At 33.9% G+C, this 14,877-nt stretch overlaps 1 protein-coding gene across 1 annotated transcript in view; it reads right to left on the reverse strand.

Annotated features, from left to right (window-relative positions):
• The window catches only part of SLC4A7 (solute carrier family 4 member 7), a gene marked incomplete at its 3' end in the record, with an annotated part of 112,516 nt that overhangs the window by 53,771 nt on the left and 43,868 nt on the right, over positions 1-14,877 (reverse strand). The window contains exons 3-6 of the mRNA XM_080808645.1: positions 13,015-13,161; positions 4,683-4,821; positions 3,932-4,092; positions 2,139-2,288 (exon numbers count right to left, since the gene is read on the reverse strand). Of these exons, the coding sequence (XP_080664771.1) occupies positions 2,139-2,288; positions 3,932-4,092; positions 4,683-4,821; positions 13,015-13,161 (597 nt within the window). The remainder of the gene's footprint in view (positions 1-2,138; positions 2,289-3,931; positions 4,093-4,682; positions 4,822-13,014; positions 13,162-14,877) is intronic.

The raw sequence follows: 14,877 nt of genomic DNA on the forward strand, positions 1-14,877 counted from the left end.
TATAATAGCATATATATAATATATATGTAATATATATTATATATAATATATAAATATATAATAGCAAATATAATAATAGAATATAAATATAAAAATAATCTAAGAAATAAAACCCTAAATAAAACTTGCAAGCACTGATAGATTATATTTAGTGTATTTTTTCTACACTGTACCCAAGCTGCTATAGATAATTCTCTCACAAGGAAAGTTTGTATCATCTAATAATTCCTACCTTAAAATTGGCATCAAATCTTTACATTAGTCAGTAGAGCATCACCTACTGGTAGTGCTCTCAAGTAAAATTTTAAAACATAGGGAAAGTTACAGGAATTTTTTTTTTAAAAAAACAGTGTCAATTTGAAAGGGTATTCTTCAGCCCTCTAAAGATACTAGTAAATGTCCTAAAATATGCATCCATTTCTAATATAGCAGATAAAATTAAATACATACAATTTAATTTAGCTAGATAATAAAGTATTTCTCACCAACAGTGGCAAAAATGAAGTAAGTCTAGCATATTTCAAAAGGTCGTATATATTTATATTTCAAAGACCTGGTATTCTAAGAAGTGTAGCTTAGTGGAATAATACTGATTTTAGGAAAAACATGAGAACTATGACAATCCATTCCATATGATCTAAGTTATCAAAGCCATATGCTCAAGAGGTCCCAGAAATATTAAAAAGATGAATCTTAGTTCATAAACAAACACAACTTAGTTAAAACTAAAGCTATATGCAGAAAAACTGTTAAATTACAACTATAATACAAAAAAATGACATGCACATGCTAAAATGACATTTAAAAGAAAACAGCCATTGTCTTATGATTGAAAGGAAACAAATGACAATCAGGGAATATCAGGAACAATTCCACATAAAGCATAAAGATTTAATAGGGTCTCTCTGAGTAAATGAACTCATTTCAGGAAAGGTGAGAATATACAGTACATGAAGATGAAAAAGACGCAAAATGTGGCATGGATGGCTTAATTTTAAATTGAACTTAGGTCCATAAGAAAACGGACTTAAGTATGTCACACTGAGCTGCAAAAGATGATTACTATCCACTCTAGATATATTAAACCCCATCCCATCCCCAATGGCTGTTTGTTCGTAGAATACTTAAAAGCCATACTATTATTGCAGGGACAAAAAAGATGAGCAGAAAGACATTGCAGTCCATCAACCACCCCTCTTATCTCTAATCCTTGGGTAATGGTATCAGCTAGAGGCAAGAAGGATCCTCCTAAGCAACTCCAGCCCTTTGGACCTAGGTTTTGCAGAGTCACTGTCATCAGAGCTCTCTTTGAGAGCCAAAACAGAACTCCAGGGAAGTATCCTCTGCCTCCAGATGTGCCAGCCTTAAAACAGTGATGGAGGTGAATGACTACAAAAACAATGCATCCCCACATAAGCCACCAGGTCCCACATAATCCACTGCTAGACCATGAGAGTTGAGAGCTAGAAAATGGTCTGTGCCATTCTCAATGGTTTGCAAGACATCAAGGAGGTCATCCCTAGCTTAAGAACAAACCATCCATAAAAAACCTTACACAAAGTGTATAAATAAAGGGCAGTCAAATCATCAAACCAACCCAAAAACACTTATTTATGCTCCGCAAATAAAGTATATTTGGGGAAACAAACAAAAAAATCACTATGAAAAATCTAATATAAATAATAAAGATTCAAATCCAAGACTTAGAATAAAAGATTAAATTTACAGATCGTAATTTATGTCTCTTTAATCAGTTATTCAAGTGTTCTTGACAAAAACAAAAAAGCAAGAAGTAATTCAGGATTGGCTATAGTGATAAATTATACAGTGATAAATTATAACAAAGTGAATACTTAGTCTTTTCATCTGAATGATTTCTACAGATTAACTGTCATGTTATAAAGAATATTTTAGAATGATATTTTTAAATACAAAAATACAAAAACATTATTACTTTTTAAAAAATAATAAAAGAGATAATAAAATAACCTACAGAATTATCTGGAAAAAATATCTTTCTGCCCCCAAATGCTAACTGTAAGCTGGAATGCTATTAGAGTAGAAGTGTTAGTGAAATTGGATGCCACAACTTATCTCACCATTCCTTTCAAGCAAGTGAGGGTCAGAATGTTTCTTGCCTATATCTGCAAAAGATCGAACAAGGGGAATCCGACTGGTGAATCTTTTCTCATTCTGATGATGATGTCTCTTCAGAAGAGCTTCTCTGACATTCTCTCTTATGGACTCATCCAATTGGCCAGAGGCTATCATGTTGTCCAATACCATATCTATTGAAAGAAAAATAACAGCATTTTTATTAAATAAATGAATACTTGGATGACTATAACATAAACCATAAAATGTACATGAAACCTTACTGAAAAATAAGACCTTTAAATAGTTCTCTAGAAAATATCATTCTCTTCTGCTATTGAATAATGTATGCATAAAGATAAATATGTGCTAAAGGGGAGGTGGGTGAGGATGGGGTAACTGGGTGATGGGCATTAAGGAGGGCACTTGATGTATCGAGCACTGGGTGTTATATGCAACTGATGAATCAACATCCTACCCCCGGAAGTAATAATACACTATATGTTAACTAACTTGAATTTAAGTGGGGGAGAAAAAAAAGACAGAAAGATAAATATGAACATTATCTAAGAAAAGTAAACAAGTCACATGGAGGCCCCTATCTTTTGTAAATACTATTATTTCTAAAGAGGTCACTATTCTACACTAATAGCCTTCCTATAGTTGAAAGTGCTTTCCTGATATGGACACAATAAATTCTATTAAACTCAATATTCAGTAATATTGGCTTCCTAAGAAGTGAAGGTATTTTACTGCCTCACTTCATATTTTTCGTCAAAACTACAGATGAGTATTGGACTCTTTCATTCAATAATTAACTATTTACTGAGTACCTTACATGTTGGGAATACAGAATTTAACTAAGGAGATCAAGTTTCCGCTCTCACTCTTCCAGAGGTAGAAAAACCAATGAGCAAATGAAAGGATAAAATACCATGAAGTAATAAATTCTAGGAAGATGAGTATATCAGGCTGTGAAGGAGGTATGGGGAATGGAGAGATTGATGTAATGCCATATGATACATTATTGTAGTGATTGGACTATTTTTAAACTATAAAATATACATAAATATTTTAAAACAGTGCCACTAGTTTGAGATAAAACAGTCAAGCTTTCAAACCTAAGAGATTCCTCTGAGAGAAAACTGGAATCAACCTAATAGGTAGACTATAACATTAACATAAGTACTAGAGCCTACTATACAAAGGGACCTTGGATTAGAAGACATTACATTGTAAATAATTAAAACATTGCTCTGTGTTATGTGATACTTGCAAAGCCAAAGTAATGTCTCCTAATACTATTCAAGAAATCTGTATACTCACAGGGAACTGACTTCCATGTGAGATCCATACCTGTTTTTCTATACTTTTTAGACCTTTCTTCCTTCTCTTCCTCCTCCTCAGAATACTTTCTTTTTTCCTGTACCACCTGCTCCTTGTTCTCATGTGTTCAAAGTCTATAAATAAGTAGTAAATAAGTTGTACATTTAATGTCCTTGTGGATTTTTCCCAGATACCTTGGTCCAAAAACCGAAGAAACAAAAAGCTCTTTTCTCTACATTTCCAGAAACAGACTGCATATCTTGCTTATGGCACTAGTCACTTTCTTTTTGGTACTGTAGTTGTACTTGTCTAATTTATTAATCTTCTAGACTCTAAGTTTATTAAAGACAAAAAGGGTTATTTATATGTGTACTCCTCATGCTGTCTTACAGAGGACAGAAGTTCAACCAAGAGCAATTAATCAATGGTCTAAAATCCCACTTCATTTTCCTTATTTAAATATCTCTAATTTCAGCACAACATAGGTACTGAAAAAGTCAAACTGCTTAACCTGCTATTTCATCTAGAGTGCTTGCTCTCATGTCCAGCATCACTGTTCCATTTAGGATGCAACTTCTTAGTTCAAAAAGACTGTGCAAAGAAAGAGTTGCCACATATGGTTTACTCCATCGGTCACCGCCATCTTCAACATCCTCTTCAAATTTCAGCCATCTGAAATACGTCAACACATAAAAATATTTTGTAAATAATGATGATTTCATTTGCTTATTTTAATAAGCAAATTCTTTTTTTCATATATACTTGTTCTTTTAAAGAGAAAAAAAAGATTACCACTACCAACACAAAATTTGGCTACAAACTCATTTTTACAAATCGAGCTAATGGTCCACTCTATTCACAAGTTACAACCTCTACAGTTCCTCATTCTGTTCTAGCTACACAATAATAGGTCTACAAAGACAAACTCTGGAACCTTGTGGTTTCCACTGCTAATCCTTTTCTAAACTGAACATAATGCAGCAGGACCTTAATTTTTGAAATTTATTTCTCTAATTAAAGACATTAAAATGTATAATTAACATAATTACTTCTATGCTATGTTAAAGTGGTAAGGATTACTTAAGAAAGCCAATTTTGAGAATAAGGAGATAAACTAAAGCTGTAGCTTCCAGACAAGAAGAAATTATCTCCTCATTATTTTAAAGCACCCAGGAACTCATAAATTCATTATATTTACAACACAAGAAAAAAATCAAGAAAAGCCAACTAAATACTCAGACTAATAATACAGGTATTATTACCTGGCAGTTTCTTTCCATTCATACTCTTCACCATCTCTGTAACACAGTTCATCCATTTCCGTAAAGAGATCATGCGGAATGTGCTCTTCATCATCATCTTCAGTACCAAGAATGAACTGAACTCTTTGGGATGGTGTGTCTTGACAAAAGAATTTAAATACACTCAAAAATTGCCACAATTCATTCAAAGATAAATTCAGTTTGAAAGTGAGATGCTTTCAAATAAATGTATTTATTTGAATATTTAATGTATTTAAATAAAAATATATTCCATCAAAACTTTTATTAAAATACTATAAATCTGGAAGAAAACAAAGACCAACAATCCAAGAACAAAGAGTATCACAGAAAGATCACCTCCATAGACAAAAAAGAAAAATTATATCTTAAAAATAAACAAGTGAGGGGTGCCTGGCTGGCTCAGTCAGTAGAACATGTGACTCTTGATCTCAGGGTTGTAAGTGTGAGTCTCATATTGGGTACAGAGATTACTTAAAATCTTTTTAAAAAGTAAAATTAAAAATAAATAAATGAAACTAATATAACTAAGTGATGTAAAAACAAATAAAAATATGCAATATCCGAAAACATGGAACACTATACTCAAAAATAAGACTCTTTTCTCACTAAAAATATAAGAAAATGTTGGACAAAACAAATTTTAAAAATATGTAATTAATATGTAGCTAAGATCAAAACTGAGAAAGGAAAATCTCCCAAGGTCCAAAAAATTACGAGAAAAAGCAAAGCGAGAGCTATATAGAAACTGGCTTTTTGTACTACCACAGAGAAGCAAAACTCTGTCAGCTAAGGTTAGGGAGGCAGGACAAATCACTGATATGAAACAGAATCCCCACTCATGCCATCTGAATTTAAACTACCTACACAGTCAGTATAGGGTCCCTTGAAAAATTAGTATAAACTCTAGTCCAGGACAGTTGATAGCCCTAGGACAAGAAAACAACCATAAGCATCAGCTGAAAACAAAATCAACTCCTACTGAATATGAGATATGAAGTCAAAATCAAAATCTACACCGAAGTAAACAAACTTGCAGGCACTTGCAGATGCAATAAACAGGTTAAAGAATAGGTTAGAATGATTAATAAAGGAAAAGACAGGGACACCTGGGTGGCTTAGCTGGTTAAGTTACTGCCTTTGGCTCAGATCAAGATCCCAGGGTCTTGGGATTGAGTCCCATGTCAGGTTCCTTGCTCAGCAGGGAGCCTGCTTCTCCCTCTGCCTTTGCCCCCACCCTTGCTTGTGCTCACTCACTCTTTCTCTCTCTCTCTCTCTCTGGCAAATAAATAAAATCTTTTAAAGACAAATAAATTTTTTAAAAGAATTTTTAGGGGCACCTGGGTGGCTCAGTGGGTTAAAGCCTCTGCCTTCGGCTCAGGTCATGATCCCAGGGTCCTGGGATCGAGCCCCACATCAGGCTCTCTGCTCAGCAGGGAGCCTGCTTCTCCCTCTCTCTGCCTGCTACTCTGCCTACAGATTTCTGTATGTCAAATAAATAAATAAAAATCTTAAAAAAAAATAAAAGAATTTTTAAAAATAATATTAATATGGCTAAAATTAACAAGTCAAGAAATGACAGATGCTGGCGAGGATGCGGAGAGAGGGGAACCCTTCTTCACTGCTGGTGGGAATGCAAGCTGGTGCAACCACTCTGGAAAACAGTGTGGAGGTTCCTCAAAAAACTGAAAATAGAGCTACCCTATGACCCAGCAATTGCACTACTGGGTATATATCCTAAAGATACAAACGTGGTGCTCCGAAGGGGCACATGCACCCAAATGTTTATAGCAGCAATGTCCACAATAGCCAAACTATGGAAAGAGCCTAGATGTCCATCAACAGATGAATGGATAAAGAAGATGTGGTATATATGTACAGTGGAATACTATGCAGCCATCAAAAGACATGAAATCTTGCCATTTGCGACGACGTGGATGGAACTAGAGGGTATCATGCTTAGTGAAATAAGTCAATCGGAGAAAGACAACTATCATATGATCTCTTTGATATGAGGAAGTGGAGATGCAATGCGGGGGGGTTGGGGGGAGGTAGGAAAAGAAAAAATGAAAAGATGGGATTGGGAGGGAGACAAACCATAAAAGACTCAATCTCAAGAAACAGACTGAGGGTTGCTGGGGGGAGGGGGGACGGGAGAGGGTGGTGGGGAAATGGACATTGGGGAGGGTACGTGCTATGATGAGTGCTGTGAAATGTGTAAACCTGGCGATTCACAGACCTGTACCCCTGGGGATAAAAATACATTATATGTTTATTAAAATAAAATAAAATAAAAAAAAGAAAAAAGGCAAAAAAAATAATATTAATAAATAAATAAAGGAAAAGACAAAGCTGAAGAAATCAGGCTGTATCAGTAACAGATAAGAAGATGGAAAACTAAAGGTTCAGAAATACAGAGAACAAAGTAAGAAAAATCAAACAGGAAAACTCCAGAAATTAGAAAATACAGAATAGGGGAGAAGCAATAAAAAGCAAATTTGAAAATTTTCCAGTATGTATATCACATAGGTCCTCATATTAAAGGACCACCCTGAGACCTATGCAGGACAAACTAAAACAAACTAAAACTGAACTTCTTGATGTTTTGAAACTTTCAACATTTAGGTCTTTCAGTTCTTTTGTCAGATTTACTTCCAAGCAATATTTTTTATTCTACTGTGTTTTTTTTTTAATTTCAATTTCTGATTGTTCATTGCTACTAGAGAAATATATAGAAATATAATTGTGTATCTTATAACCTTTCTAAACTCACTTAGTTCTATAATTTCACAGATTGCCTAGGATTTACATATATGATCTTGTATCTGTAAATAAAGACAGTTTTACTTCTTCCTTTGCAACCTGTATGCCTCTAATTTTTCTTGCCTTATCACACAAGCTAGGTGCTACAATACCATGTTCTACAGAAGTGGCAGAGGACAGCCCCGCCTTTCTCCAAATCATAAGGAGAAAGCATTCCATCTCTCAGCACTAAGTGTGAGGTTGACAAAGTGTTTTTGTAGATGCTGTGTATCCGGTAGAGGAAGTTTTCTTTTATTCCTTCTTTGCTGAGAATTTTATCATGAATGGCCGTGGAATTTTGTCAAAGGCTTTTTCTGCACCTACTGAGACAATTACAGGGGTTTCCTCCTTTATAGTGTTAATGTGGTTATTTATATTGATAGTTAAATTTTATACCAACCCTGTTTTTCCACATGGTTATTATACTAGTATCCTATTGCTGCTGTAACAAATTACCACAAACTTGGTGGCCTAAACACAAATTTATTGTCTTATATAGTTCTGGAGACCAGAAGTCCAAAATGAGTCTTACAATGCTAAAATCATTGGCTGGTTCCTTATGCAAGCTGTAGGGGAAAAATCCATTTCCTTACCTTTTCTAGCTTCTGGAAGCTGCCTATGTTATTTGGGTCTGAACCACTTACTACAACTCTTTGTTTCCATGGTCACAACTACTTCCTCTCTGATCTTCTGACTCCCTCTTACTAAAGGATCCTTGTAATTACAACCGGCCCACTGGCATACTTCACTCAACTTCTCCATCTCAAAATCCTTAATCTAATCACATTTATAAATTCAAGTTTGCTATAAAGTTAACATTCACAGTTTCTGGGCATTGGGAAGAAAGATATCTTGGGAACCATTATTCTGCCTACCACAGTAATGATACAGTATCTTTTGGATGTTACAGGGTAAAATATGTGTTTAGTTTGTTAACGCTTTCTGAATCTACATTTGTGAGAGATATTTAGTCTACAGTTTTATTTTTTTGTAACAACTGTTATTCATTCAGTTTTGGTATTGAGGTAATGTTGGATTCGTAACAATGAAATGGGAAGTGTTCCTTCATCTTCAATTTTCTGGCAGTCTCTCTAATTTCTTCCTTATATGTTTGATCAGATTCACCCATGATGCCATTTGGGAGTAAAATGGCTTTGTGGGAATGTTTTAGACTACAAATTTGATTTCTTTATATACATAGGTTAAGTAAGATTATCCATTTTTTTTTGTTAGTTTGTATTCTTAAGGTATTTCCCCATTTCATCTTAAATTACCAATTTTGTTGGCATAAAACCATTCATAATATTCCCTCATCAGTCTTTTAATATCTGTACAATCTGCACTGAAATTTTCTGACGCTGGTAATTCATATCTTTTTTTTCTCCCTCATCACTCTGGCTATATAAGTTTATCAATTTTACTTATCTTTTCAAAGAATCAGATTTCAGTCTAACTGATTTTTACTCTTGTTTTTCTGGTCTTTACTTTATTCATTTTCTGCAACAGTTTTTATTTTTCTTTTCGTTTCCTTACTTTGGTTTAATTTGTTCTAGGTTTTCTCCTAGTTTCTTAAGTTAGAAATTTAGGTCACTGAAGATCAGATCTTCCTTCTTTTCTAATATAAGGATTAAATGCTTCAAATATTCCTCTATGCACTGCTTTAACTGCATCTAACGAATTTCAATTTATACACAGTCCTAACTTTGCACAGTACCATGCTAACAGAACCTATACACCAGAAGCATGTCCTCACTTTGCAAGATTTTATCTCAATCATTGCCAGTACTGTGTTTTTATTTTTATGAGTTCAAAATATTTCCTAATTTCTTTTCTGATTGCTTCTTTAACCCAGAGATTATTGAGAAGCATCTGTTTAATTTCCAACTATCTGGGGATTTTTCTTGGTATCTTTGTAATTTAATTCCATTGTGGTCACAGAATATACTTTCAATCTTTTCAATGTATTAAGACTTGTTTATTGACTGGAATATAATCTATCTTGGGAAACATTCCATTTACACTTGTAAAAAAAAATGTATTCTGCTACTGTTGGGTGGAGGGCTCAAGGAATATGAATATCAACCTAACTGATAATATTACTCAGGTCTTCCATATCCTTACTGATTTTTTTTTCTTGTTTTATCCATAACTAAGAAAAGAGAGTTGAAATCTATAACTTTTATAAATTTATCCAACAACTGTAAAGTTATCTCTCTTCTCAATTTTATCACTTCTGCTTCACACATTTTGAAGCTGTTATTATATGCATATTCAAATAGGATTGTTACATCCTGGCTTCAGCAATTTAGTTTGTATGTGCCTTTGTGTGATTATCTTCATGTTTCTTCTTGGGTTTTGCTGAGCTCCCTGAACCTGTCCAGAGTTTTCATTAAACTCAGAAATTTTAGAACTATTATTTCTTCAAATATTTTTTTCTGCCACCTTCCTTGCTAGCACTACAAATACACATATGTTAGACTAACTGATATTGCTCTACAAATTACTGATGCTCTATTTATTCATTTCAGTTTTTTCTATTTCACTTTGGGTAGTTTCTATCACTATGTCTTGAAAATCACTGACTATTTTTTTCCTGTAGAGTCAAACCCTCTGTCAATCTTACTTAAGTGTATTTTTTCACTTCAGAGACTGTATTTTTCATCTCTGGAAGTTCCTTTTGGGTTTTCTTAGATTTTCAATTTCTCTGTTCATCAGTCACATTCTCTATCTTCTTGAACATACAAAGCAGATATGTTATAGTTGCTTTAACATGTTTACTTTTGAATTCCATCAACTCTGCCATTTCTGGATCTGTTTCTACTGGTTTATTTTTCTCCTAGTTATGGCTCCTATCTTCCTACTTTTCATATTTCAAGTAATTTGTAGATATTAGATATTGTGGATTTTATATGCTGAGGTGCTGGATTTTACTTTTACAGTACTACTTTTAGTAGTACTGTACTTTGTCCTGGAAAAGAACTTTAATTCTTTTAAGACCTGCTTTAAAATTTTTTAGAACAAATCCACTGCAGCTTTTAGTGTAAAATTAAGATCCACTATTAGGGCAATACCTTTCTGAGAACTCTCCACAATGCCCCGTATGTCAAGATCTTTCCTCTCTGTCTGATGGAAACACACCCTACTCCCAGTCTTATACAATATCCAAGAACTGTTTAGCCTACTGTTTTCTGATGGCCATTTCCCAGGCCTCAAGTAGTTTCCTTTACGACCTTTGGAAGCTTCTCTGTGTATAGCTCTCTACTCTCTGGCACTCCATACCTGACTGGCCTCTTTGGCCTTCCCAAATTCCAATCTCTGTCTCAACTCTCAGAGCCTGCAAGGTTCTGTTCCAGATTCCCCTCCCTGTGCTGTGGCCTGGAAACTGTTTCTAGGTAATATACTCAGGCAAGCGTAAGGCTCATCTCATTTTCCTACCCTCTCTCAGTGGTCAGAATGGTCAGAATGGTACAATGTGTTGCCCAATATCTGTAAGTTAATGTTTTATGCACTTTGTCAATTTTTCTAATTGTTTAAAGTAAGAGGGAAAATTCATGTTATTCCATCATGTCCAGAAGCAAAAGTCCTATGTAATCTACATTTAGAGAGTGGACACTGGGAAAAAAGAGACCTCATTCACAGCAATTTCTTGGATACATATTGGCAGTTAAAACCAAAAGAAACCTACTTCAGTGGCATAAAACTTTCTAAGGATAGTTATTCCATCAAAAAGTCACAAATATTTCCTCCACTAAATTCTTCAAACCACTTATATTTAGACTTCACATGTACACCTTAGCTTGAAACATCAAACCACCTATCCTAGTGACCATACTTACAGTTTTACAGATAGCATTCTATAAAAACATGATGTACTCTTTTATTCACATCAATCAGAGAAGCATAATGATCTATTCAAAATAGCAGAAGATATCCTGAACTGGATGGATACATCATACAGAACAGCAAAATAGTTCTAAATTACTTAATATCATCAAAGTCTACCAGTGATCCTTTCTGAAATTAGTACCGGTTTCTCCATTGCTACCCACAGGACCTTTGTTTAACTATGTGACCACTTAGTACTTTGTACTAGGCCATCATATACTAGGCCACGTACTACTTCTTAGTAGAGGCTTTTAAGAGATTCCCATCACATTTAGTCTCTCTAAGCTGAAGTATCTCCATCTACAAAATGAAAACAATACCTATCTTTAAAAAATGCAGAGAGAGATAAAGAACATGTGGTATATACACAATGGAATATTGTTCAGCCATAAAAAAGAATGAAATCTTGCCATTGGCAATGACATGGATGGAGCTACAGTACAACGTTAAGCAAAGTTAAGTTGGTCAGAGAAAAATAAATGCCATATGATTTCATTCATATGTGGAATTTAATAAACAAAACAAATAAGGAAAGAGAAAAAAAAGAGAGAAAGACAAACCAAGAAACAAACTCTTAACTACAGAGAACAAACTGATAGTTACCAAAAGGGAGGTGGGTAGGTGATGGGTGATATAGGTGATGGGGATTAAGGAACGCATTTGGTGTGATGAGCACCAGGTGTTGTATGGAATTGCTGAATCACTATATCATACACCTAAAATGAATATTAACACTGTATGTTAAGTAACTGGAATTAAAATTAGAATTAAAAAATTAAATTAAAAGCGCAGAGAGAATTAAATCAAAAAGCATATGTCAAAGGCTTGGTGGAATGCTTAGCACAGAATTGGCACTTCATATATCACTATTTTCTTATGTTCACGTTGTAGCTATATGACCCATAAGATTCTTTCCCTCTTCGTTACAAAAACATTCCTTTAGCAAGCACACAAATGCCTCCAAGTACAGCTCATGTACTTTGCTAGAATGCACACACTAGAACCCACAGTGTAGAGATGGCCATGCAGGCCCATTATGTCCTAAAAAAATAATGATGCCTTATATGTCCACTAACTACAATATCCTAGAAGTCCTCCTCAAGCTGTACAGCATTTTGGGGGGGTTCTCACCATTTGCACATTTCAGGGCCACTTAAATCAGTATTTACCAACATTTTTTATCAGATAACATTCTCTTTCCTCTACATAAGCCTTTTTTCTTTCTGATTTCCTGTGTCTATTGGCCCTTCTGTATTTCTCTTCTTTCAAACAAACTTCTGTCCTTTCACTGACAATACTATCAAATGAGAGCACTCTTTTTTTGCACAGATAACCAAGTAGTTCAATTAAGTGGATAAATTTTTCTAGCCAAAAAATGGAAGAAAGGAGCCTGAAGATTCCAGATATTTGTTCATTGCACATGTAAATGATGAAATATATAATAGAGAAAAATATTATTACTTCAATGAGTATATTCCTTGGAGAAAAAATACTACTTCAATTAGTATATTCTTCAAGGTTTATAATGTGTCTAAATTACAGCAGACATAAAATATTCTACTTTTTAAACAAAATTTGTCAGGAAAGAATTTTAAGGTGTTAACAAGGAACTACTATTTTCTCTTACCATAAGAAGGAGACTCCCGTCCATCTTCTTTATCTGATTCTTTATCTTTTCTTCTTCGGTGGTGATGTTTGTGTCCACGATGCCTATGACGCCGACGACTCTCTTTACTAAATGGGACGTGAACACCAATATAGACAGCTCGATGACCTAGCCAAAGATTCAGAAACATTACTAATTTTCCAAAAAGGAAAGAATATACACAAAAGTATACCAAACTTTACTTTGGTAAAAAAGAATTATATTTAAGCTCAAGTAATTAACAATGCTATTTCCTGTTCTTTTCCTTTATAGAACACTAAGAATGCTATGTCACAGGTTAGTACCACTGACTGATAAAACAGGTTACTTGTGTAAGCATTATTTTGGCAAGGCTTAAAAGGCATTTTGGGAAAGAAGAGGTTGGTCTATCTGAAATCATACCATGTAGACATAAATTTATCCCACTGACATTTTGATGTCAAACCTAGTTAACAGACATCCTTAAGAGGTATGTTTTAATGATAATAAAATACCTTATAATCAATATTCATAGGCAGATATTTATAAATATTTATTAATTACAGTTTTGAAAATCTCAAATCAGCAAGGTCCAAATTACTGAAAGCTACATTAAAAGTAAATGATCCAAATACTCCAACTAAAGGACAAAAATTATCAGATCGGTGGGGGGAAACAATACAATAAGGTTATCACATGCTTCTGGAATATTAAAAATCTACTGCTGAATTTGCACAATTCCCAATCTGTATTGTGACCAACAAAATGGTTATGAAAGGTAGTCTCTGCTTTTGTCCACTAAATAAAACTTAATCAAGGAACTAGAAAGCTAGCAGCACTATGTCAAATACTGAGGCATGAACTTGATTTCTTAAATAGTTTAAGTAACGTTCCTTTCTAAATTACATGGAGTGAAAGTAGTGGTGGGATACAAGTTTAACTAATTTGCAACTCTGCAAATGCCTTCTGACATGGTGCTGCTTTTTGACCTTACGTGCTTTAAAAAGTAACATGCTGAAATACGCATAGTTAATGACATTCTTTTCCTAACAAGTTCCATAAGATGGTCAGAAAATAAATACTTCAAGAAATTCAAGATCCTCAACTTTAGATGAGATTTGAAAGTACAGTCAATCCTCATTATTTGTGAATTCTTTATTTTCAAATTTGCCAACTTCCTAAAATTCATTCGTAACCCTAAAATCAATACCCATGGCAATTCTGCATTCATTTACCAATATTCTTTTACAAAAAACTTTGAGTTTTCTGAAACACACATACCCAGCTAAGTTTGAAAAGGGTGATTCTTGATTTCTTGCTTCAGATGCCAACACATTAATATCAATAAACTAAGTCATTACATTTGAACTAAAACAGAACTAGATATACAATGGACTACAGATATACAACAATAAAATTAATTGCTTTACCATCTTCCAATGCCTAGTACATTGCCTAGTACACAGTATGCACTAGATAAAAAAAAAAATTATAGAAATTAAGTACCAATTATTTTTTAACCCCAAAATTAAAAATCAATTGTATAGCATGGGGGGAGGGGAGATGATGGAAGTGTTCTAGAATTAGAGTGGTCATGGTTACACAACATAGTGAATATACCTTAAAAAAATTAACTATGCACTTTAAAATGGTGAAATTTATGTTAAATAAATTATATCTCAATAAGAAAACTAAAAAAATTATAACAAAACTCAGTGATATTACTATTTAATTTTAGTGAGACTATTTTCTTCTGAATACTACAGAAAAGTGGAAATTAAAGAGTCAGATTCTCATCACTGAGCACTGGGAATTATAAGGTTGTACTCCAATTAGGACTAATGGCTCTGGCACACAGCCCTAATG

The sequence above is a fragment of the Martes martes genome (assembly GCF_963455335.1).
Source record: "Martes martes genome assembly, chromosome: 1".
Taxonomy (NCBI): Eukaryota; Metazoa; Chordata; class Mammalia; order Carnivora; family Mustelidae; genus Martes; species Martes martes.